At 43.9% G+C, this 27,680-nt stretch overlaps 1 protein-coding gene across 1 annotated transcript in view; it reads right to left on the minus strand.

Moving 5' to 3' along the window:
• The window catches only part of LOC144495328 (ras-specific guanine nucleotide-releasing factor 2-like), a 206,754-nt gene that overhangs the window by 161,807 nt on the left and 17,267 nt on the right, over nt 1-27,680 (minus strand). Inside the window, exon 2 of the mRNA XM_078215430.1 lies at nt 7,880-7,986. Coding sequence (XP_078071556.1) covers nt 7,880-7,986 — 107 coding nt within the window. The remainder of the gene's footprint in view (nt 1-7,879; nt 7,987-27,680) is intronic.

The raw sequence follows: 27,680 nt of genomic DNA on the forward strand, positions 1-27,680 counted from the left end.
AAAATCTGAAGTCAGAACCTGCCACAACTCTCCCTGCAGACTTTGGCAACTTGAAAAGCAGTAGACTTTCGTAGAATTGTAGCAAAAACCAATTGAAATCAATCCACAAAAGACCTGTAAGTAGCTGATGATCCCTCTAAATCATGTTGGCAGGGGAGTGTCCTTCATGCTGTTCAGCTGTGTAGAGTTGAGTGAGGGCATTAGCTGGGCACTGAGTTGCCAAATGGTACCGCTGACTCAAACCAGTACAGCGCACTGATTGATACCACAACCTTTCTGCTTTACTTATTTCCAGAGGGTGTTTACTACGTACACACCAACACCTGTGCATGACATCCCATGTGATTTACCTCACAAATATCGGAGCATGCCATGTTTGGCACTTTGGGGTATTATTCAAAAAACAGGCAATAATGAGCCCAATTTTAACCCAAAATGTATCATAATTTTGTCTTTTTTAATACCACTGTTTTTATTTCCAGCAGTTTCACAGCAGTTTCTGCGAACAGAATGTCTCCACCATAATTCAGTAATCTTTTGCCTGCCTTGCAGACACTACATCAACCAAGGGTAATAATTACTCTAATTGCAACAAATTATATATTCAGAATTGGTATGGACCCAATTTTGAATTGACAAGATTTAAAATGCGGATATATATATATATATATACACATTATATATAACCAGTAGGTTTTGGCCTCGTTTCCTCTTAGCCAAATAGTCAGAAAATACAGCAAGAGAGAGCATCAACAAAGGAAGACAGCTAAACTGCAATGCTGTAGAATTTCAATGAATTTTAATGTTATTTCACAAATACACAAACTGGTCAACTTGACAACTGATTCTGGACACTTATCAATGAATTAAACCAAAGCACTAAGGTATGGAAAATTTAGATGGATACTCATCCGTTTAAAATCCAGAAGCCACATCCTGAGTCATAACTAACTCCAAAAAGAGCTTTAATACTGATGTGCGCAGAGGCTTACCAAGCTGAAGCATTGGCCCTGATACTTAGAGGGTTGCGCGTTTGAACTAAGGAGAAGGAGTTACGGATGGGCAACCCAAAAGTACAGGTTTCCTGAGCAACAGGGCATGGCCAGTCGGCCTGACAGGTACATCTTTGGCTCCTCAGCTGTTCTTCCTGTTGCAACCTTTTCCACCCTGATGGGCAGCTAGCCTGTCAATCCAGCTGGCTGACAGGCTGGAGAAAGCATTCAAAAGGCATCTTGTCGTCAAAAGCTTCCATATGCTCAGGAAACCTATACTTTTGGGTTGCCCATCCGTAACTCCTTCACCTTACTTCAAACACCCAACCCTCTAAATATCAGGACCAACACTTCAGCCCCACCCTTAGTGTACCCAACCAGGCACCAGAGTGTGGTGACTAGGGGATTTTTACAGTAACTTCATTGCAGTGTTAATGTAAGCCTACTTGTGACACTAATAAATAAACTTTAAACTTGACATTTGGAAGGTCAAATTTCTGCTTGCACTGCATTCAGGTTTGAGCGTTTATGTCCCTGGTGCTGGTAACCTCTGCAATCTTGCTCCATGCCTGTTCCACTTGGCTCTTTGGGATCTTCCTCCCACAGGCTGGAATGAGAATCTTCTCCTCCAGCCTGACCTCTTCCAGCAGAACCTCTGGGGAGGTCTGTCTGGAATTCATGCTGAATAGCTCTTGCTCCACCACTCCAGAAGCAAAATCTTGCAGAAGGGAAACCAACCTTACTTTAACAGGAACATGCAGACTTTAAGCAGTCCTCTGACTGACCCACTGGATACAGTGCTGGCACAGTAGCTGGGTGTCCCCAAGTGGTGGGAAACAGTCTCATGTAAACCGAAGAGACCCTTGGAGTTAAAACATCTCAGACTTGTTTCCTGGGACAGAGTTAGACCACCTAATTGTATGGGGAATGAGAATTGCAAACAGGACATTGTGACTGAGCTTTTGCTACTCTGCCAAAATAAGGCAGGAGACAGGTTTCTCATTCTCTAAATTAAGCTTTGTGAGGGATTTGTTTGAACAATATTTACTGCACTGTACTATAATTTCACATTAATGGCACAGTAAAAAGAATATTGGAAAGTGTAGAAAATTAAAGCAGTGCATTAAATTCATTTAACCGTAGAACCATAGAAAAGTCGCGGCACAGAATGAGGCCATTCTGCGACAGCTGAAAAAAAAACTAGCCACACATTTTAATCCCACTTTCCAACACCTGGTCTGTAGCCTTGCAGGTTTATAGAGGCATAGAGTCATAGAGGTTTATAGCATGGAAACAGGCCCTTCGGCCCAACTTGTCCATGCCACCCTTTTTTTTAAACCCCTAAGCTTGTCCCAATTGCCCGCATTTGGCCCATATCCCTCAATACCCATTGTACCCATGTAACTATCTAAACGCTTTCTAAAAGACAAAATTGTACCCGCCTCTACTACTACCTCTGGCAGCTTGTTCCAGATACTTACCATTTGTGAACAAATTGCCCCTCTGGACACTTTTGTATCTTTCCCCACTCCCCTTAAACCTATGCCCTCTAGTTTTTGACTCCCCTACCGCTGGGAAAAGATATTGACTATCTAGCTGATCTGTGCCCCTCATTATTTTATAGACCTGTATAAGATCACCCCTCAGCCTCCTACGCTCCAGGGAAAAAAGTCCCAATCTATCCAGCCTCTCCTTATAACTCAAAACATCAAGTCCCGGTCGCATCCTGGTAAATCTTTTCTGCACTCTTTCTAGTTGAATAATATCCTTTCTATAATAGGGTGACCAGAATTGTACTCATTATTCCAAGTGTGGCCTTACCAATGTCTTGTACAACTTCAACAAAACGTCCCAGCTCCTATATTTAATGTTCTGACCGATGAAACCAAGCATGCTGAATGCCTTCTTCACCACTCTGTCCACCTGTGACTCCACTTTCAAGGAGCTATGAACCTGTACTCCTGGATCTCTTTGTTCTGTAACTCTCCCCAACGCCCTACCATTAACTGAGTAAGTCCTGCCCTGGTTCAATCTACCAAAATGCATCACCTCACATTTATCTAAATTAAACTCCATCTGCCATTCATCAGCCCACTGGCCCAATTGATCAAGATCTTGTCACAATTCGAGATAACCTTCTTCACTGTCCACTGTGCCATCAATCTTGGTGTCATCTGCAAACTTACTAACCATGCCTCCTATATTCTCATCCAAATTATTAATATAAATGACAAATAACAGTGGACCCAACACCGATCTCTGAGGCACACCGCTGGTCACTGGCCTCCAGTTTGAAAAACAACCCTCTACAACCAGCCTCTGGCTTCTGTCATCAAGCCAATTTTGTATCCATTTAGATACCTCAACCTGGATCCTGTGAGATTTAACCTTATGCAACAACTTACCATGCGGTACCTTGTCAAAGGCCTTGCTAAAGTCCATGTAGACAACTTCAACTGCACTGCCCTCATCTACCTTTTCGGTTACCCCTTCAAAAAACTCAATCAAATTTGTGAGACATGATTTTCCATTCAAAGCCACGTTGACTGTTTCTAATCAGTTCTTGCATCTCTAAATGCCTGTAGATTCTGTCCCTCAAAATGCCTTCCAACAACTTACCCAACACAGATGTGAGGCTCACTGGCCTGAAGTTCCCAGGCTTTTCCCTGCAGCCCTTTTTAAACAAAGACACAACATTTGCCACCCTCCAATCTTCAGACACCTCACCTGTGACTATCGATGATTCAAATATCTCTGCTAGGAGACCTGCAATTTCCTCCCTAGCCTCCCACAATGTCCTGGGATACACTTCATCAGATCCTGGAGATTTATCTACCTTGATGCGCTTTAAGACTTCCAGCACCTCCTTCTCTGTAATATGTACACTCCTCAAGACATCACTATTTATTTCTCCGAGCTCCCAAACATCCATGCTTTTCTCAACAGTAAATACTGATGAGAAATATTCATTTAGGATCTCACCCATTTCTTGTGGATCCGCACATAGATGACCTTGTTGATCCTTAAGTGGCCCTACTCTCTCCCCAGTTACTCTTTTGACCTTAATGTATTTGTAGAAGCTCTTTGGATTTTCCTTTGCCTTATCTGCCAAAACAATCTCGTATCCCCTTTTTGCCCTCCTGATTTCTCTCTTAACTCTACTCCTACACCCCCTATACTCTTCAAGGAATTCACTTGATCCCAGATGCCTATGCACGTCATGTGCCTCCTTCTTCTTCTTGACCAGGTTACAGGACTTCAGGTGTAGATCCAGGTACCTTTTAAATGAGTTGAGTATTGCAGCCTCAATCACCAATTCAGGCAGTAAATTCCAGACACCCATCACCCACAGTTCCCGCTGATCCTTCTACCAATCACTTTAAATCTATGCCCCCTAATAACTGACCCCTCAGCCAGGGGAAACAGGTCGTCTTTCCTGTCTACCCTGTTTCAGCCTCTCATAATTTTGTGCACCTCAATTAGGTCACCCTTTAGCCTCCTCTGTTCTAAGGAAAACAATCCTAACCTATCCAACCTCTCATAGTGGCAATTTTCAAACCATGGCAACATTTCTGTAAATCTCCTCTGTACTCGCTCCAGAGCAATTATGTCCTTCCGGTAATGTGGCAACCAGAACTCTAAACAAAACTCCAGCTGTGGCCTAACCAGTGTTTTATGCAATTCCAGCATCACATTCCTGCTTTTGTATCCAATACCTCGTCCAATAAAGGAAAACATTCCATATGCTTTCTTTACTGCCTTATCCACCTGCCAACCTCAGTAACCTATGAACATATAATCCAAGGTCTCTCACTTCCTCAACATATCCTCAACTGTGGATTTCCTTGCTTTGTTTGCCCTCCCCAAATGCATTAACTCACATTTTTCTGGCTTGAATTCCATTTGCCACTTTTCTACCAATTCAACTAAACCATTGGCCATCCTTCTAGAGACAACAGCTATCCTCTTCACCATCAACAACAGAGCCAATTTTGGTGTCATCTGCAAATTTCCCAATCACGCTTCCCACATGTAAGTCTAACTCATTAATATATACAATAAACAACAAGGTCTCCAATACTGAGCTCTGTGGAACACCACTGGAACCACCTTCCATTCACAAAAACATCCATCAACCATTACCCTTTGTTTCCTGTCAAGGATCCAATTTCGGATCCAGTTCACCACCTTCCCTGGTATAGCATGGGCTTTCACTTTTCTGACCAGTCTGCCATGTGGGACCTTGTCAAATACCTCACTGAAATCCATGTAGGCTGCATCCACTGCACTACCCTCATCAATCCTCCTTGTTACTCTCTCAGAATATTTGATTAAATTAGTGAGATATCATTTTCACCTAATAAAACAATGCTCACTATCCCTGATCAATCTGTGCCTTTCTAAGCAACAGCTTATCCTGTCTCTTAGCATGGATTCCAATAATTTGCCCACCACCAAAGTCAGATAGACCAGCCAATAATTTTATGGCCTATCTCTTCCAGGCTTTTCGAAATAATGGTACATTATTCACAGACCTCCAATCCTCCGGTATCTCACCTGAACCTAGTGAGGATTGGAAAATGACCTTCAGAGCATCTGTTATATCCTCCCTGGTTTCCTTTAACAGCCTGGGATACAATCCATCCGACGACGCTGGTGATTAATCCACGCTCATGGATGCCTATGACTGTGTGGCCAAATTCCCCTCCAACTCGATTTTCAAGTTTGCTGATGACACCGCCATAGTGGGTGGGATCTCAAACAATGATGCTTTTCAATCTCTTTCCTAGCTCCCTGAAATCTGCTTTCAGGACTTCAACCCCTTTCCTATCTTTCATTGTTTCCAACATGGAGCATAACCTCCGGTTGATCACCCTCCTTTCCTGACATCCCTGACCCTGACACCAGAGAGGCAACATACCATCCTGGAGTTACACCTCCGGCCACAGAAACCCCTGCCTGTTGCCTTAACTAATGGACCCCCGATCACAATGCTCTTCCTTTCTTCTACTTCACCTCCTGTACAGCAGAGCTGCCTGTGGTGCCACAAACATGACCCTGATTGCAGGACCCCTAAAGCAGCAATCTCAGGATTATTCCCAATCCCATGTGCAAGTGCGTGTAGAAATAGGAGAATTGAGTGATTGAAGATGTAGCTGGAAAGCTGGTGTGAAAGGGAGGACATCAGATTTCTGAGGCATTGGGACTGGTTCTGGGGATGGTGGGACCTGTACAAGCCAGACAGTCTACACCTGAACATGGATGAATATTTTCGCAAGAAGATTTGCTCATGCTGCTAAGGGGAATTTAAACCTGGTTGGCAGGGGGTGAGAATCTGTGGGAAAATTCAGAGCAGGGAAAGGGAGATGCAAAACTCATAAGTGACCCTGAAAGAGAGACCCAGCAGAGATTAAAAAGTGTATGAGTTCTCCTGTTCTTCTGGCCAACATTCCTCCCACAACCAATGCCAACAAAATCTAATAAAATGTAATAATTGCAATTTGTGGTAGTTTGCATTTGCCTACAATAGTGGCCGCACTTTAAAAATAATTAATTGGTTACAGAACACTTCAGTTTGACCTGAGAATGCGATATGCACTGTAAAATGCATTATCTATCTTTTTCACAACTTAAACCTTGAGTTATTTTCATGAGACATAATACTTATATCTATTTTGACAAGCAAAATCACCATAGAACATCTTCCACACAACGACACTCATTCTGGTTCACTCAGAAGAAGCTATAGTGCTTTTACGCATTTCATTGATTTTCCAAGTTTTGATAAAAGCATTTTTTAGATTGAGTTAGGTGATCAAGATGTTAGATAGGAAAATAATATTACCAAACTGCACCATAACTTCTGCCGCACTCTTGCTGAAATTCTAATCCATTGTGTTGTAATTTTAAAACTTTTTTCAGCATCCATACTCCACTCTTTACAAACTTCCACCAATCCAAAATTCCTCAGGAGGTGCTTTGTCCCTCACCAACTTCCCACACTCTTGTCATACCCTACGCTTGTGAAATTCCATTAGTTCCCTGTTCCATTGCAAAGTAACTTCCAGATCCATAGCATGACCTTCAAATCCTTCCAGGATCCTACTTCTTTCATCTTCACAGAATCCTACAGTGCAGAAGGAGGTCATACGGCCTCGAGTCTGCACCGATCACAATTCTACCCAAGCCCTATTCCCAAATCCCCATGCATTTAACTTAGCTAGTCCCCCTGACACTAAAGGGCAATTTAGCATGGCCAATCCACCTAACTCGCACATCTTTGGACTGTGGGGGGAAACTGGAGCACCCAGAGGAAACTTACATAGAACATAGAACATAGAACATAGAACATTACAGCGCAGAACAGGCCCTTCGGCCCACGATGTTGCACCGACCAGTTAAAAAAAAACATAGACTCAGGGAGAACGTGCAAACTCCACACAGATAATGACCCAAGCCAGGAATTGAACCCGGGTCCCTGGCGCTGTGAGGCAGCAGTGCTAACCACTGTGCCATCATGCCGCCCAATTTTACTCTATTCTGAGTAAAATTTTCTAGTCACAAATGTATGTTGTTCCCTCCTACTACCATGTCTATGTCACCATATTCTTGACTCTCTTCACTTAACCAGCTGATTTTTCAATCACTACCATTGGATTTTCAGGATTTTCTCCTGAAATGATTTCCTCCGAGCCTTTAGAAACCTCCAAAAATCCATCCTACAACCATTCATTTGCTTTCCCTCCTGAAATTTATCAGTTCATTATCCATCTCCTGCCCTGCAAAATATTCTGAGATGTTTTTAAAAGTCATGATGATAAATGCAAATTATTGCCACCCTGAGGGCTGTTCATAGATTCAAATATACCAAATAGAAGTGGTTGTACCTGGCCTGTTGAATAGCATCCACCCATGTTTCACAGTCAGCCTCTTCTTCAATCCGGAGCTCCAGGGGTTTATATCCTTCATGGCCAAAATTTATAGTAAAGTAATGCTGCACAACAAACAGAATATTACAACATTAATCATTATGCCTTCTGCTGGTGCCATGAAATATCAGAGCAAAAAGGTGTTTTGATGACACTCAGATTTAACCAAAATTATGCAAAATTTCAAAAGCACCCTTTAACAAAAATATATCTGGCAATTAATAAAACTGACTCAAATGCCGAAAACATCCTTCTCCAGTTGTGTGCTGGATTATAGAGATGGATCTTGTCATAGAAGGGAGCTCTGGCTCAGTGCACATGGAAAGGTAATCAGTTGCTTCATGACATAGTTAATGAAAGCACTGCCCAGTTGATTGAACTGTCCAACAACAATAATGAAATTGGAACAGAAGTGGGCCATTCAGCCCCTCAATCCTGTTTCCCCACTCAATGAGATAATAGCTCACTGCGACCTAATTCCATGCACAGGGTTTTACCCTTTGGATCAGGACTCCTGTGTTCAGTTCAAATGAGGGTCACAAACTATGTACGAAACAGTCACCCAGCAGTGATTTTCCATGAACTGGCCAATCAGTGGCCAGAGGACAAATTAATGGCAGCAGGAGGGCTCTCAATGATGGTGGACCTACAACACTAAAGGAGCAGCAGCATGAAGTTCCAGAGAAAGGGAGAGAGCCTCCATTCTGAGACACCCACTCTCTAACTTTTTAAACTGTTAAATTTAAAAATGACTTCAGCAGTTTGTGGAGGGGAGGGCCTCAAAGCTCTGGCCCCTGGTCTGCTTCCAGGCAGCTGACCTAGTCCCTGATGCCATGGGAGGCCCAGAGGCTGACTAAAATTTCCCAGTCAGCCTCTGACAATAATCATTGATAGGCTTTTTAACTACCATCAATTGGCTTCCCAACACTCAAACGCCCCAATCCGCCTTTAGGAAAATGGCCCTGAAGTTAGACGGAGCTGGCAAACAGGCACACTGGCCAATGGTGTGGATTTTCATGCCTGCCTACCTCTGCACCACATTGCGGCCTAATAATCCTGCTCCATATGCCTGTCCTTGTCCCATATTCTTTAATACCTTTTGTTGATAAGGATCTATCAAGTTCAGCTTTAAAATTGACAACAAACAGCTTCAGACCAGAACTAAACTAGAAATATTCACAGAAAATGCTGGATAAACTTAACAGGTCTGGCAGCATCTGTGGAGAGTGAAACGGAGTTAATGCTTCGAGTCCATATGACTTCTTCAGAGCTTTAGTTTTAGAAATATTCACTACTGGTTGCTGGCTGGCTGTAGAGATTTGCATTCTAATTAGTATTCTGTAACTTGATGTTGTGTCTCTGTGCACTGTTGGAGAACAGATTTTCACTCCATCTGACGAAGGGGCAGCGCTCCGAAAGCTTATGGTATTTGCTACCAAATAAACCTGTTGGACTTTAACCTGGTGTTGTGAGACTTCTTATTGAAGAGAGAAGCCATGGTGATTTTAAATAGCAAGTTCATCCCAGTCTGTGCCTCTTACTCTGGACAAATCCTATTCAGGCAATCCAGGAATGGCATCTCCCCTCCCCCACACACTCCATGTCCTGGGATCAGTCTAACCCAGTGACCTCCCTCCAAGGGGCCCCAACTTACCTCAACTTTCCCTGGACTAGCATTTTCCTTTCCTCCTAATGTCAGAATAATCCTAATTTCAGCTCTGAAGAAGAGACATCCAGACTCGAAACATTAACTCTGACTGAAATTTTCCTGTCTCGCCGCCCATCATGGGAATTATAACGGGCGAGACAGAAAATTCGACAGACCATTTAAAGATCAGTTGAGCTCGGGCAGGAGATTCCAGTCTTGGGGGGGCGAGTTGCTGGAGAACCCCACCCTCTGTTTCTCTCACCACAGATGCTGTCAGACTCGCTGAACCTTGTCAACCTTTTCTGTTTTTGTTTCAGATTTCCAGCATCTGCAGAATTTTGCATTTATTTTGTCAGCTTAAAAAAATGTCTTTGAAGATCAAAAGTGAAGCAATATTATACAACAACAAAACTAAAAACAGTATGGCATCAAGGGTATAAGTCACAATTGAGATACCATTTTGTATTTTTTATATTTGACCCTCAGAGCCCTGTTTAACTCTGGCTTGTAATGCCAAATAGAAGAGATTAATTTAAATAATTATTTGACAGATTTCTGTGTCACACGTGTACAGCAACTAAAGTTTTCGTGGTTTGAGATATAGGCCGGAATTTTACCGCCCCACCCGCCACGGGAATTGGAGCGGGCAAGGGGCGGACAATCGTTGACCTCGGGCAGGATTTTACAGTTTCGGGACAAGTAAGGCTGTAAAATCCCACCCACAGGAAGTAGATTTTCTCTGTCCTTGCCTGGGTATACCTACTCTGCTAGCAGTGTATTCATTAAGGTGCAGGAACATCACCATGGGTAAGGGCTTGGAAAATCCACCTTACAATCTATCAATTCAATCTGAATTAGAGCACAGTTCACAGTATTTCTGACTGATTATTTACTGACTTGCTCAATGGAAGATAAATATCATGCTAACTGATATTGTTTATTAGATAAGGTACTTCCAAAAGAAAATATAACTTGGAGCCATCTCTTGAGTACCAAGAGATGTTGTACTGTTCTTTGTTCTTTGACCTCCTCTGCTGCTGTAATCTACATCTTTATTATTGAGGCTGAATTTCTCCAACACTCTCCTTGCCAGTCTTCCCACCCACTGTAAACTCAAATTACATAGAACTGTCTTACCCGCACAGTAAAGACCTGCGTTCCCCATGACCCCTGTCCTTACCAGGCTTCAGGTTTCCCTGAAGCAATTTAATTTAAGAAAGTTAATATCATCTTTAAATCCTTCTGCACACTCGCTTCCTCCTTCTGTCCATAGTTTCCCATTGTATATTATTTGGCATACAATCCACCCCTCTAACACTAGCTTCCTTCTTTGCTCTCTAGGTTCCACCACTGGCAGCCATTTGTTCAGCTGCAATGTCATGGCCGTCTTGAACTCCCTCCCTCGGTATCCTTTATTGTTATTTTCCTTCCTGCCTTCAGAAACCTCTTAAAGGCCCTTCTCTTTAAACATGCCTGACCTCAGACCTGTCTTCCTGTTCTTCCTCCTTCCATCTGCTCAATAGGAACATGGGACTTAGGAGCAGGAGTAGGCCATTCTGCCCTTTCTGCCCGCCCCATCATCCACACAATGGCAGATCTGACTGTGACATTTTCCTGTTGGCTCCTTCCCAAACCCCTTGACTCCCTTAACTTTCAATCCATCTAACTCAGACTTGAGTAAATTCAGTAACCCAGTCTCCACTGCTCTCTGGGGAAAAGCATTTCAAAAACAAAGGACCCTCTGAAAGAAAAGAAATGATCCCTATTTAAAAGGGACCTCTTGTTCTTAAACTATGTTCCCCAATTCTATTCTCCCCCACAGAACTAAACATTCTCCCAGTATCCACCCCACCAAGGCCCCCAGGATCACACGTAGTCCGATAAGATCTCCTCTCAGTTTTCTGAACTCTAATGAGTATAGGTCCAACTTGTTCAACCTTTCTTCATAAGACAAGACCATCAGATCTGCTCCTCTGATGAATCAAGTGAACCTGAACTGTTTTATGAATGCCAAGATGGGCCGGTTAAAAGAACTGCTGTAGTTCACTGGGACATTGTCACAGTTATATGCTTACACTTTTGGCTCTCTGGCCCTGATGCTCCATAGCCCATCACTCCCACATTCCCCATGCTATTTTGGTACTTCCCTGCCAGCTCAATGCCAGCTCATGCCCACCACCCACGACAATAATCCCTCATACCCTTCATGCCCATTCCCCGAGTATATACTATGAACAGAACTAATGTATCCTATAATAGCAATGGCATGTGTGAAACTGCATTGAAAGAAAACACCCATTCATAATCTTTGAGAAGAAACCAGTGTTCCAGCAACCCTATAAAAGTATCAATGAAACAAGTCATTAAGGTGTCAATAGCAGTGGCTTTAAGGACTTGGTGTCTCCTAACCTCGTACAAATAAGCACTGAAACAACGGCAAAATGGATCAGAGAAAGAACTTACTTATTATACCCTGATGGAGATGTAAATCAAGCAAAGTCAAAATTTCACTGCATCGGTGCAATAAACTCGCTCATAAAATCCTTTTAAAAATGTCTGAACTCTCAGCCAAACCTCATTATGCACCATCACCCATTCCTTCACTGTCCTTTGGTAAAAATCCTGAAATTCCTTTTTTAACAGCACTGTGGGTATACCTACTCCACATGGACTGCAGTCATTCAAGAAGGCAGCTCACCACCAGTTTCTCAAGGGTAATTAAGGACGGGAAACAAATGCTGACAAGAACTGTTCTTGAAATTCCTACTAGCCAAAGCATGGTACATATGAGCAGGGAGATTATCCTGGAACAGTATAAAACACAGGCCAGAGAGCAGACTTCATTCATTTCTGGTCACCACAATACTGGAACGATGTGATCACACTAGAGAGGGTATAGATGACATTTATGAGGATGTTGTCAAGAGTTGGGGTATTTTAGCTATAGGAAAGATTGGATTGGCTGGGATTGTTATCTTTCGAACTGAGGAAGCTAAGGGGAGATTTAATTGAGGTTATTAAATTATGAGTGTCTGAGATAGAATGGATAGGAAGGATCCTATTTCTCTTAGCAGAGGGTTAAATAACCAGGTGGCATAGATTTAACGTAATTAGCAGTAAGATTTGTGTGGAGTTGAGAGAGTTTTTTTTTCTTCCAAAGGGTGGGGAGGCAGAAATACTCATCGCATTTAAAGAAAACCATTTGCAAATATATTTGAGATGCCGTAACTGACAGGGCTGCAAACCAAAAGCTGGAAAGTGGGCCCAGGCTGGATAGCTCCTCTCAGCTGGCATGAATACAATGGGCCAAATGGCCTCTTTTGGTGCCATAAACGTTTATAGAAACATAGAACAGCACAAAACAGGCCCTTCGGCCCCACAAGTTGTGCCGAACATATCCCTACCTTTTAGGCCTACCTATCACCCTCCATCCTATTAAGTCCCATGTACTCATCCAGGAGTCTCTTAAAAGACCCTATTGAGTTTGCCTCCACCACCCCTGACGGCAGCCGATTCCACTCGCCCACCACCCTCTGTGTGAAAAACTTCCCCCTAACATTTCCCCTGTACCTACCCCCCAGCACCTTAAACCTGTGTCCTCTCGTAGCAGCCAGTTCCACCCTGGGAAAAAGCCGTTGAGAGTCCACCCGATCTATGCCTCTCAACATCTTATATACCTCTATTAGGTCTCCTCTCATCCTACGTCTCTCCAAGAAGAAAGGACCGAGCTCCCTCAGCCTATCCTCATAAAGCATGCCACTCAATCCAGGCAACATCCTTGTAAATCTCCTCTGTACCCTTTCAATCTTTTCCACATCCTTCCTGTAATGAGGCGACCAGAACTGAGCACAGTACTCCAAGTGGGGTCTGACGAGGGTCTTATATAGCTGCATCATTATCCCCGGACTCCTAAACTCAATCCCTCGATTGATAAAGGCCAGCACACCATACGCCTTCTTAACCACCTCCTCCACCTGCGGGGCCGATTTTAGAGTCCTATGGACCCGGACGCCAAGGTCCTTCTGATCCTCTACAGTACTAAAAGTCTTTCCCTTTATATTATACTCCTTCATCCCATTTGACCTGCCAAAATGGACCACTACGCATTTATCTGGGTTGAAGTCCATCTGCCACTTCTCCGCCCAGTCTTGCATCCTATCTATGTCCCTCTGTAACTTCTGACATCCCTCCAGACTATCCACAACCCCACCAACCTTTGTGTCATCGGCAAACTTACCAACCCATCCCTCCACTTCCTCATCCAGGTCATTTATGAAAATGACAAACAGCAAGGGTCCCAGAACAGATCCCTGGGGCACACCACTGGTGTCCGACCTCCATTTAGAAAAAGACCCATCTATACCCACTCTCTGCCTCCTTTGGGCAAGCCAGTTCTGAATCCACAGGCAGCAGCCCCTTGGATTCCATGCCCTCTCACTTTTTCTAGAAGCCTTGCATGGGGGACCTTATCGAACGCCTTGCTAAACTCCATATAAACCACATCTACCGCTTTCCCTTCGTCAATGTGTTTAGTCACATTTTCGAAGAACTCCACCAGGCTCGTAAGACACGATTTGCCTTTGACAATCCGTGCTGAGTATTCTTGAGCATACTAAACCTCTCCAAATGCTCATAAATCTTGTCCCTCAGGATCTCCTCCATCAGCTTACTAACCACTGAGGTTAGACTCACCGGTTGGTCATTTCCTGGGCTATCCCTATTCCCCTTCTTGAAACTAGGAACCACATCCGCAATCCTCCAATCCTCCGGCACCTCTCCCGTCTCCATCGACGACGCAAAGATCATCGCCAGAGACTCTGCAATCTCTTCCCTCGTCTCCCACAGTAACCTGGGGTACATCCCATCCGGACCCGGCGACTTATCTATCTTGATGCCACTCAAAGATTCCAGCACAACCTCTTTGTTAAAGTCCACATACTCAATCTTTTCAGTCCACCGCAAGCCCGCAGTACATCCACCCATGTCCTTCTCCTCTGTGAAAACCGAGGCAAAATACTCATTAAGCACCTCTGCCATTTCTACTGGTTCCGTACAGACTTTCCCGCCTTCACCTTTTATAGGCCCTATTCCTTCACGTCTCATCCTTTTACTCTTCGCATATTTATAGAACACCTTAGGGTTTTCCTTAATCCTACCTACCTACCTATTTATGCCTCTGTATTTCCAAGAGGCACAGTATGAATTAGCCCTGTTACTGGTTAGTCCTCTTCAGATAATATTGTATAACATTGAATAGTCGGTTTTTAAATGGAATTAATTGTAAACATCTCTTTGTTCCTGATGTTTTACATTTGCTAGCAATGTACAGAATTTTTTCGGCAACATTTTACACAATTAGGAAATGTCATAATTTAAAGAAAAAGTTGTAAAATGTTGGAAGAATGATCCTTAACTGCTTTTTATTAATTTTTCAACAGCCTTTTCTTGTCTCGTGATTGGCACTTATTGCTCTATAATTTTAAGAGAAATTGCATTCAGGAAAGAATTTCCTTGAAGGGTCATCCAATTAATGCTCCATGAGCTGTGGCTACCGAGGCGTATCAATGAGGGCAATGCAAAAGTCACACACTGGACTCCGCAAATGAACTGATCTTAGATGGTTATGTGGTGACTGTCAGTTACCATCTACTGGTGCATTCTCCAATACAATGCCTCTACCAATTAGAAGGTTTGAAGTTTATTTATTAGACAAGTAGGCTTACATTAACACTGCAATGAAGTTACTGTGAAAATTCCCTAGTCGCCACACTCCGGCACCTCTTTGGGTACACTGAGGGAGAATTTAGCATGCACAATGTACCTATCCAGCACATCTTTCGGACTCTGGGAGGAAACCGGAGCACCCGGAGGAAACTCACGCAGACACGGGGAGAAAATGCAGACTCGGCACAGACAGTGGCCCAAGCCAGGAATTGAACCCAGATCCCTGGAGCTGTGAGGCAGCAGTGCTAACCACTGCTCCACCGTGCTGCCCCAGAGTCCGCTTGCCAAACAATCAGCACTCTTTCTCATATGTTATAAATTGTTAAATGAAAGTAAAATACTGCGCATGCTGGATTTCTGAAATAAAAACAGAAAATGCTGGATAAACTCGGCAGGTCTGGCAGCATCAGTGGAGAGAGAAACAAAGGCCAAAATTCTCCCACCTCGCGGGAATCATAGCGGGTGAGACAGAAAATTGGGTGGATCATTTAAAGGTCCACTGAGCTTGGGCAGGAATTTCTGATCTTGGGGCATGCACGGCCGGAGAATCCCGCCCAAAGTTAACATTTCAAGTCCATATGACAGTTTTGGAGAAGGGTCACATGGACTTGAAATGTTGGCTGAAGTTCTCCGGTCGCTCAAGCCGGCAGGATTCTTGGGTCACGCTGGCGGCACACACCCTGCCACAGGTTTCCCGGTGACATGGGGCGGTTTCAATGGGAATTCTCATTGACAGTAGTGGGAATGAAAGATCCTGCCACAAGATAATGGAATGCTGCCTTCTGCCACCAAAACAAATGCTGAGGAGAGGTCAGAGAATCTCACCCACTAAATCTGTTCCTCTGTCAATGGATGCTGTCAGCCCTGCTGAGTTTATCCAGCATCTTCTGCTTTTATTATTGTATAAATTGTTATTCCCTTTCCATTTGGTATTCTTGCAAATTGTCCTGATGAGTGCAAGATGAAAAGCTTCAATAGGAAAGTCCCTTTTTCAGCAATACTCAAGTTCACTGCTACCAAATGACCATCTTCCAATGTGTTAAGGAAATATGTTCCCCAGGCTTGAGGTAAGAGAATTGGAGACACTGCGATGGAAATTTGTCCTAAGTGGTATCAAGTTTCTCACCCCTCTACTCCCCACTTGATATAGTGCCTCCAATACAACTGACTATCAAGTTGAGCATATAATAGGTAGTAATGGAATTCCACCCATTTAGGGCTATTACTCAAGATTAATTTTACTCTATGACCATGTATTTAACCCAAGTATAAACATTCTCAGGTTCACCTGTTACCAAACAGCTTACTAGACTATTTGGGCTGAATGGCCAGTTTCTCTGCTGTAAAATCCGACATAATATTGAATCCCTACAGTACAGAAGGCGGCCATTCGGCCCATTGAGTCTGCACCAACGACAATCCCACCCAGTCCCTATCCCTGTAACAGCACATGTTTACCCTGCTAATCCCCCTGACATTAAGGGGCAATTTAGCATGGACAATCCTAACCCACTCATCTTTGGACTGTGGGAGGAAACCAGAGCACCCAGAGGAAACCCACGCAGACACAGGGAGAACGTGCAGACTCTGCACAGACAGTGACCCAAGCCAGGAATCGAGTCCAGCTCCCTGGCGCTGTGTGGCAGCAGTGGTAACCACTGTGCCACCGTGCTGCCCCACATAAATGTAAAATGTGAAAGGTTGGACAGGTTGGGCCTGTATCTATTGGAGTTTAGGAAAATGAGAGGTGATCCTATTGAAACATACAAGATCCTGAGGAGACCTGACAGGGTGGATGCTGATAGAATGTCCCCCCTTGTGGGAGAGACTAGAGAGAGGCAGCACAGATAAAGGGTATCCCATTTATGATGGAAATAAGGAGACATTGGGCGGAATTTTCCCATCCCACCGACCACAGGAATCGTAGCGGGTGGGCACAGACCGTCTTCACTTTCTCCCTCAGGCTCATTGGTATGTGAAACTCTCTTCCCCAGAGCAGTGGAGGCAGGGGCATTGAATACGTTTAAGGCTGAGTTCGATAAATTCTTAATTGACAAGGGAGTCAAGGGTATAAGCGTAGACAAGAACTCGCTCCAATTCGATTTTCAAGTTTGATGATGACACCAGATCTCCAACAATGGCGAGATGGAGTACAGGAAAGTGAGAGAGAATCTGGTGAAATGGTGCAACGACAATAATCTTTCCCTCAACGTCAGTAAAATGAAGGAGATAGTCATCGACTTTTGGAAGCATAGTGGAGGACATGCCTCTGTCTACATCAACGGGGATGAAGTGGAAATGGTCAAGAGCTTCAAGTTTCTAGGTGTCCAGCTCACCAACAACCTGTCCTGATCCCTCCAAGCTGACGCTATAGTTAAGAAAGCCCATCAAGCCTCTATTTTCTCCGGAGGCTAAGGAAATTCGGCACGCCTGCTACGACTCTCCAATTCTTCTGATGTAATATAGAAAGCATCTTTTCCGGATGTATCACAGCTCAGTATGACTCCTGCTCTGTCCAAGACCGCAACAAACTACAAAGGGTTGTGAACGTAACCCAGTCCATCACACAAACCAGCCTCCCATCCGTTGATTCCATCTACACTTCCTGCTGGCTCGGAGAAGCAGCCAGCATAATCAAGGACTCCACACACCCTGGATCTACTCTCTTCCATTTTCTTCCGTCAGGAAAAAGATACAAAAGTCTGAGATTACATACCAAATCAAGAACAGCTTCTTCCCTGCTGCCATCAAACATTTGAATGGACCTACCTGATATTAAGTTTCTCTACACTACATGACTATAACACTACATTCTGCACCCTCTCCTTTCCTTCTCCCCTATGCACTCTATGAGTGGTATGCTTTGACTGTATAGCGCGCAAGAAACAATACTTTTCACTGTATCCCAATCATAGAATGATAGAACCTCACAGTGCAGAAGGAGGTCATTCGGCCCATCGATTCTACACCAACCATAATCCCACCCAGGCCCTCTCCCCATAACCCCATGTATTTACCCTGGCTCGTCCCCCTGACATTCAGGGGCAATTTAGCATGGCCAATCTACCTAACCCACACATCTTTGGTCTGTGGGAGGAAACCGGAGCACCCAGAAGAAGCCCACGCAGACACGGGGAGAACATGCAAACTCCACACAGACAGTGACCCAAGCCGGGAATCGAACCCGGGTCCCTGGTGCTGTGAGGCAGCAGTGCTAACCACTGTGTCACTGTGCCGCAATAAATAAATGTGACAATAAATCAAATCAAAGATTTACCAGGATGTTGCCTGGTATGGAGGGCATTAGTTATGAGGAGAGGTTGGAGAAACTTGGTTTTGTTTTCATTGGCACGATGGAGGTTGAGGGGCGACCTGATAGAAGTCTACAAGAGTGGCATGGACAGAGTAGATAGTCAGAAGCTTTTCCCCAGGGTGGAAGAGTCAACTACTAAGAGGCATAGATTTAAGGTTCGAGGGGCAAGGTTTAAAGGAGATGTACAAGGCAAATTTTTCACACAAAGGGTGGTGGGTGCCTGGAATTCACTGCCGGGGGAGGAAGTGGAAGCAGATACGATAGTGACTTCTAAGGAGCGTCTTGACAAATACATGAATAGAATGGGAATTGAGAGATATGTTCCCTGGAAGAGTAGGGAGTTTGAGTTCAGTCGGGCAGCATGGTCGGTGCAGGCTTGGAGGGCTGAAGGGCCTGTTCCTGTGCTGTAATTTTCTTTGTTCTTTGTTAGATTTGAATCCACGATCAGATCTTATCAAATGGTGGAACAGGCTCAATGGACCAAATGGCCTATTCCTGCTCCTAATTCATTTGATTGCGCATCGGTACATATTTCATTTAAGAGAGAAAGAAAATAGATTCCGACAAAATGTTTAGTCATTTAAATCAGCGTTTACTCCACAAGTTATTTACCTGCAGGGGAAAACAGAAGGGCAGAAAATTGGGAAGAAGAAAAATAAATCCAGATCATTGCTTTTTTCATGAGAGGCAGGAAGAGTTTAGCGACAGAAGCCTACACAAAATCAGCTGCTGGGACTTTTCCCTGGCTCCACTCAATGTAGTGCCGGGATATCACAAAGTCCATTCTTTGGCTCAACCTGCTGGGAAGTCAGGAAAAAAATCTTAGTGGTCGCACCGTCCATTTTGCAATGAGAAACATTGGGTTTTGGAATTTAGAAAAGCAAATCTTCCCAAGTTCAGTGATACCAGAGAACATTAGCTGACCCTACATGTACAATTTCCACTTGTGAATATAAAATATCCCTAGATTTACCATTACCTCATATGAACTTTGAATTTTCAGTGATCCCACCCAATACATAATGCTGGGAAATGAGTTGCTGTACGCACAAAATTAAAGCCCACATTTCAATTGAAGTGATTACAATTTTACCATATTGTAAGATTCTTGGGAGCTGAGAAGTATACATCTTTTAGAATATTTAAGTAGCATTTCGTGTTTTTTTTAAATCAGCTTACGTTTGCATTACTAGTTGATAGAATTTTAGAACTCTAAATTGAACTTTATTTTGCAGAAGCACAATAAGATTGAATCTTTAATCTGGCTCAAGTACTAAGGAGATTCTAGTTCCATTACTATTTGTCGACATGCAGTTTCTAAGAACTGATTAAATTAGATATTCCAGGTCATGCAAAATAAATAGGTACATGCTGTTATGTAAGCTTTTACATGCGCAGCAGCCTGTATATTTTAGCGAGTATGGATATTTTAAACCTTTCTGACACTAACAACTTAAAAGGTATGAGCATTGTGAATTCATATGCTTGATGAAATGTTTGAATTGCCCCCCACCCGGCCATCAGACATTACTCCTGAAGGCACTGAACGCTTGCTGGGTTATGATTCCTTCAGCACGGACTGCTCTCTGCCACCTTTCCCAAGTGTTCATCATTCACAGCAGAGTCCAAGTGGGCTGTGATGTCTGGTTCTTGTCTGTAAATAACAGGGCTGCATGAGCCATTCTCTAACTTCAATTAGAACCCTTGCCTGCGTTCCGATGATTCAAAAAAATTCCCAAGCCAAAATATTTTTAATTGCCCAATAATTCAAATCCAACAATGTAAATCACACAAAATGGAAAATTAGTACTTAAAATGTCCAGTTAATAATCCATCTGGATTACAAGAGATGTAGTTTGTACCTCCCAGAAATACTTGGCTGTATCTGATCTGGTCTGGGTGCTCTGCAGGGAATCAATGCTCTGAGCTTTCATAGAATAGAAGAATCCCTAAATAGAGAAGGAGGCCATTCAGCCCATCAAGTCTGTACCGACCACAATCCCACCCTGGACCTATTCCCGCAACCCCACACATTTACCCTACTAATCTCCCTGACATTAAGGGGCAATTTAGCATGGCCAATCAACCTAACCCACACATCTTTGGACTGTGGGAGGAAACTGGAGCACCCGGAGGAAACCCATGCAGACACGGGAAGAATGTGCAAACCCCACACAGTCAGTCACCCGAGGCCGGAATCGAACCTGGGTCCCTGGCACTGTGAGGCAGCAGTGCTAACCACTGTGCCACCGTGTCGCCCCTGCTAGTGAAATAATAGAAATATCAACACAGAAGGGGACCACTGTGTCTCATTGCACTGATGCTGTTACTGGACTGGTGTTGTATGCTCCACTGCTATTCCCCCTATATATTCTTTATTTGCTCATCCCAATTAAATCATTGTAACTGTCCCAATAGTCACTGGCATTAAAGTGTTCCATGTTACAATAATTCTCGGTGTGAAAAACCTTTTTCTAATTTCTTCCACCATTCTTTAAATAGTTGTTCTCAGCTCGTACTCCCATTGTTTTTGATCCATTAACCCACAAAAGGTTCCCACATTATAGTTAGCCTCTCCGAGCCTTTTATAGCTTTGCAAAATTACATTACATTTCTCTTCAACTTCTCCTGCCCCAGAAAAATGAAAATGTCAAACCTTTCTTTATTACTCTAATATTTGGAGTCGATTCAGTGAACCTTCACTGTACCCCTTCCTTGACACCAATATTCATACTATAGGTGGTGCACAGTTTGCACAAAGTTGCCTGGATTTGCCACAGTGTCTCAGTGAAACCCCTACAAAAAGAGTATAAATGGCAAAAAATGACATCCTACATTTTCATTGAACTTCCATCAACGATACACGAGTTATTAGAAGAAGCATAGAGTGGTACAAGACAGAAAATAGCCATGACCATCATACTCCAAAGAGCAGAGGATGCTGGAACAGTGAATAAATTTAAGGAGGAGTTAGGCAGATTTTTAATTGGTAATGGGGTTGAAGGGTTATAGGGACAAGGCAGGAAATGAGGAACATATCAGCCATGATCGAATGGCGGCGCAGACTCGATGGTCCGAATAGCCTAATTCTGCTCCTATATCTCATGAACTTATCAACATTGGGCCCATTGAGTTTGCACCAGCTCTTTCTAAGAGCAATCCGGTTAGTGCCTCTCCCACGGGTTTTACCTTTAGCCCCGTAGTTTTATCTCCTTCAACTGTTTATCCAATTCCCTTTTGAATTCTGCTATTGGATTTTTGTCCCTCATTGTTTTAGGGAGTGCATTCCAAATCATAACCAGTTGTTGCGTATCACCTCTGTCCCTACGGCCTTTCATTATAAATCTGCTTAGCCACTGAAAACTTTTTATTTATTTACTCTTATCTAAACAGTTCATGGTTTTAAACACCTCTGTCAAATCTCCCCTCAGTCTTCTCTGCTCCAAGGAGAAAACACTGAGCTCGCCCTCTCTGTCTGCCGGCGAAGGCTCAAAATCCGGAGGGCGCTACTCATGCCGACAAGTTTCCGAGTTCCGATCTTTCCAGTACCTCGCCGGCTGAATATTGTGAAACACAGCGCGGGACCACAGAAAGCTCATTTTAATACATTAGCATGCCATTAACGACCACTCTCTCCGAATATTGAGCCAACACAGAGTTTTCAGCGGATACCGGCGTGATGTTACATTGGCACCATTTGCAACAACTCTACATAAGCGTGAACCTGGCGCCTTCACCTCTGAGGGGGATTTCGGAGGTGAGTGCTCAGGCAGCCAGCACCTTCCACAGTGTGCACTGCTCAGGAGGCACCAGAGAGGACTCGGGGGACACGGATAGGTTCAACACAGGGAGGGGGGTGGGAGTCCCAGGATCGCCATTTGCGGGAGAGGGTTCAGGAGGGAATCACCTGCAGGTTGTACCTTCCCTTCATGTTGGGGCACCTCTTGCTCTAAAGGGGTTGTGAGGGTTGGTATGCAGGCAGCGCTCCCCATGTCCTCCTTTCTGGGTTCCTGTCCATTTCACAGCTGAGGGAGTGCCCTTCCTTAATAGGGGCTGGCAAGAGGGTGGGAGGGACATAGCACTGCCACTCTCACACTCCACAGGAATGAGGTGCCAGGTGAGCGTGGTGGCACAAACAGAGAGGGTGGAGGCTCTGTGGGTGAACAAAGTGAAATTTATTGACAAACATTCAGAACCAAATGGTGACCTTACTGCGACAGGGCCTATATTCACCCAGGTACACTAAGTGCCTACAGTTTCTTAATCTTCCTCATCCTCACACTACGTCTAGGTGTCTCCCCAGGATCCACAGCTGAGGTTGAGGTGGCTTGCTGACACCCTTTTGCCTGAGATGACTTTGGCTGCCGTCCCCTGTATTTGCTCCGGAACAAGTGCTGGGGAGTCGTTTACATGGAGCCCTCCAGTGCCTCCAGCAGTTAAGTTGTTACTCGGCGGGCGAACCAGAGGGAATGCGCCGCTGGAATGTGGGAATAGAAATTTATACTAATGAGCCGTTAGATCCGGCCCGAAAACATGTCAGCGCCATCAACGCAAAACACTCCATTTTCCACTCCAGACCCAGCACTCTGCCACTTTCAGTAAGATTTCGCCCATAGATTTTCCAGTCAATTAAATTCCTTTTCCCTGAAAGCATTCCAGTAAATCTCTCCTGTACGTTTTCCAAAGATTTCACATCATTCCTAATCTGTGGTGCCCAGAATTGGGACCAGCAGGGACTGAACTAATGTTATTAAGATTTGGGATTAAAGCTGCCATTGTGAACTTGCCAGTATCTTATATAAAGCTTGACTTTCCTTTTTATTAAATGTGCCTATAATGCAATTTAAAGTGCCTTCTGGCTGCGTCCTCTTTTTAATTATCATCCAGTATATTGAAGCTTTAGACTTTTATTTTCCTCCACTCACATATGGGATTCATCCTGTATGGCACACATATTTGCGCTTTTGTTTCCTAACGTTTTGGGTCATAACTTTCTACTAGCAGCAGAAAGCTCTGGGGCCCGCTGGCATTACAACAGCTTAAATCTCACGAGATCCAGGGTGAGGTAGCCAAATGGATACAAAATTGGCTTGACGACAGAAGCCAGAGGGTGGTTGCAGAGGGTTGTTTTTTAAACTGGAAGCCTGTGACCAGCAGTGTGCCTCAGGGATCAGTGCTGGGCCCATGTTATTTGTCATTTAGCTTAATGATTTGGATGAGAATTTAGGAGGCGTGATTAGTAAGTTTGCAGATGACACCAAGATTGATGGCATAGTGGACTGTGAAGAAGGCTATCTAGGATTGCAATGGGATCTTGATCAATTGGGCCAGTGGGCTGACAAATGGCAGATGGAGTTTAATTTAGATAAATGCGAGGTGATGCATTTTGGTAGATCGAACCAGGGCAGGACTTACTCTGTTAATGGTAGGGCGTTGGGGAGAGTTAGAGAACAAAGAGATCTAGGAGTACAGGTTCATAGCTCCTTGAAAGTGGAGTCACAGATGGACAGAGTGGTGAAGAAGGCATTTGGCATGCTTGGTTTCATTGGTCAGAACATTGAATACAGGAGTTGGGACGTCTTGTTGAAGTTGTACAAGACATTGGTAAGGCCACACTTGGAATACTGTGTACAGTTTTGGTCATCCTATTATAGAAAAGATATTATTAAACTGGAAAGAGTACAGAAAAGATTTAATAGGATGCTTCCGGGACTTGATGGTTTGAGTTATAAGGAGAGGCTGGATAGATTGGGACTTTTTTCTCTGGAGCGTAGGAGGCTTAGGGGTGATCTTATAGAGATCTATAAAATAATGAGGGGCATAGATCAGCTAGAAGGTCAATATCTTCTCGCAAAGGTAGGGGAGTCTAAAACTAGAGGGCATAGGTTTAAGGTGAGAGGGAAGAGATACAAAAGTGTCCAGAGGTACAATTTTGTCACCCAGAGGGTGGTAAGTATCTGGAACAAGCTGCCAGAGGTGGTAGTAGAGGCGGGTACAATTTTGTCTTTTAAAAAGTGTTTATACAGTTACATGGATAAGATGGGTATAGAGGGATATGGGCCAAACACGGGCAATTGGGACTAACTTAGGGGTTAAAAAAAGGGGCAGCATGGACAAGTTGAGCCAAAGGGCCTGTTCCGTGCTGTAAACCTCTATGACTCTAAAATGCACTGACGTGCTCAAACCTCCAGTGGCTGGAGCTGGTTGGAACCCGCAATGAGAAAAGTCCCAAGAGGCCACAGGGTGATGCAATTCCCATGAATGCAGGGAGGTCACATCCCCTTGTTTATTACCCTGGCTGCCATGAAGCAGGTTGGTTTTAAGGGCCTAATGAAATTAACAGGCCAAGGTGAAGGTAAGTGGATGGAATTTGGCTGGCCAGGAGGATTGTGTTGCTGGAGTGTGGCGACTCAGAGATTTTCACAGTAACTTCACTGCAGTGTTAATGTAAGACTATTTGAGACACTAATAAATAAACTTTAATTGTATTCCTAGTTCATATCTGATCCGTTGATGCTTTACACAAAAGGCGGAATCTGGAGTATTTCGCAACACTCTCAATTTTTAAGACATGGATAAGCACACCTTCTGTAGTATTGTACATAGTGGGTATTTGTTTTATAGAAGTAGGGTGCAATAGGAAATGTGTGGATATAAGAAAAATATATTCTCAAATACATGCAGCATAGGAGGAGATGATATATTAAGCAATATCATATATGAAGGAAGAGGAAAAAGGATGGTGAGTAGTAGATGAGGTTTGGTATTGGAAAAACAGCTACAATACATCCATCTACCCAACACTGTGGAAAATGGCCCAGGTACATCCTGTCCACAAAAAGCAGGCCAAATCCAATTCAGCCAATTACCCCCACCAATCTACTATTGATCATCGGCAAAGGCTGGGAGGTGTTGTCTATTTACTAATGCTCAGTTTGGGTTTCACAATGCCACTCAGCTGCTGACCTCATTACAGCCTTGATCCAAACTTGGACAAAAGAGCAGGACTTAAGAGGTGAGGTGACATCTTGGCATAAAGGCAGCCATTTGACCGAATGTGGCATCAAGGAACCCCAACAAAATTGAAGTCAATGGGAATCATGGGGAAAACTCTCCACTGGTTGAAATTACACCTGCGAAAAAGGAAGGTTGTGGTGGTTGGAGGTCAATCATCTCACCTCCAGGACATCTCTGCAGGAGTTCCGCAGGGCAGTGTCCTGGGCACAACCATCTTCATCTGCTCATCAATGAACTTCCTTCATTATAAGGTCAGAAGTGAGGATGTTCACTGATAATTGCACAATGTTCAGCACCACCTGCAATTCTTCAGATACTGAAGCAGGTCTTGTCCAAATGCAGTAAGACCAGGTCAGCATTCACTCTCTAAGTGGCAAGCAATATTCACATTACACAAGTGCCAGGCAGTGACTATCTCCAACAAGAGAGAGAATCAAACCATCTCCCCTTGAAATTCAATGACATTACTATTGTTGAATCCCCCATTATCAACATCCTGAGGGGTTATCATTGACCAGAAGCTAACCTGAACTACCATATAAATACTATGGCTACAAGAACAGATCAGAGGCTAGGAATCCTGTGGAGAGTGACTCACCTTCTGTCTCCCCAAGGTCAGTCCATCATTTACAAGTCACAAGTCAGGAAATACTTTCCACTTGCCTGGATGAGTGCGGCTCCAACAACACTCAAGAAGCTAGAAAAACATCTAGTACAAAGCAGCCTTCTTTGATTGGCACTCAATCTGCCACATAAAACATTCACTCCTCCACCACCAATGCACAGTAGCAGCAGTGTTCAGCATATACAAGATGCAGTGCCGCAACTCACCAACTGTTCTTTGACAGCACCTTCCAAACTCTTGACTTCTACCAGTTGGAATTCCAAGGGCAGCTAATGCATGGGAACATCACCACCTGTAAGTTCCCCTTGAAGCTACTCACCATGCTGATTTGGAACTATATTGCCATTCCTTTACTGTTGCTGGGTGAAAATGCTGGATCTCCCTTCCTAACAACACTAGAGTTAACCAGATGAACTGCAGCAGTTCCTGAATGTGGCTCACCACCACCTTTGAGAGCAATTAGAGATTGGCAACAAATGGTGGCTTTACCAGTGACACCAACATGCTATGAAACAAACAAAAAAGGAGAACAGCTAACAGGAAGCAGAGTGGTTACCTTGGCAAGAAGCAAAACTGGGTTGGGTACAAATTGGAGGAAGTTGTCAGCTGTGGGCAAAAAGGCGATGCAGAGAGGAGGGAAGGAGCAGAGGTGGAATACAGTGGGGAATTGGTGGAGTGAAGATGAAAAAAAACAAGTGGAGCAGCAGATGAAAAATATCAAGTGATGTAGAGGAGGAGAAGAGGAGCAGGGGATAAGTCGAAAAACAAGTGAGCACTGGGGCAGAAAAAGAAGAGTAGGTGTTGAAAGCAGGGTGTGTCTAATAGGTAAGAAACAACAACACACTAGGCACAGATGGCAAGAAATTAAATTATGGATGGTGGGTAGAAGAAGGGCATAAATCCAAGGAATGAAAATGTGAGTTTATAAAATAAATATTGCACATGCTTGCTGAAAAATGCTAATGTGAACATATGAATAGTTTGAATACGAATTACAGAGAGCTAACGTTTAAGTTCAAGTATTAGTGTCACAAGTAGGCTTACATTAACACTGCAATGAAGTTACTGTGAAAATCCCCTAGTCGCCACACTCAAGCGCCTGTTCGGGTACACTGAGGGAGAATTTAGCATGGCCAATTCACCTAACCAGCACGTCCTTCGGACTGTGGGAGGAAACCGGAGCACCCAGAGGAAATCCACGCAGACACGGGGAGAACGTGCAAACTCCACACAGACAGTGATCCAAGCCGGGAATCGAACCCAGGTCCCTGGCACTGTGAGGCAGCAATGCTAACCACTGTGCCAGCCATAATGTATCTAGAAATGAGAAATGAAATGCTTTGAGGAGCAGTGCAATGCAGGTAGAGGTAGTAGATGCCTTGGGTAAGAGCAAAATACTGCGGATGCTGGAATCTGAAACAAAAACAGAAAA

The sequence above is a fragment of the Mustelus asterias genome, chromosome 6 (assembly GCF_964213995.1).
Source record: "Mustelus asterias chromosome 6, sMusAst1.hap1.1, whole genome shotgun sequence".
NCBI classification, from domain to species: Eukaryota; Metazoa; Chordata; class Chondrichthyes; order Carcharhiniformes; family Triakidae; genus Mustelus; species Mustelus asterias.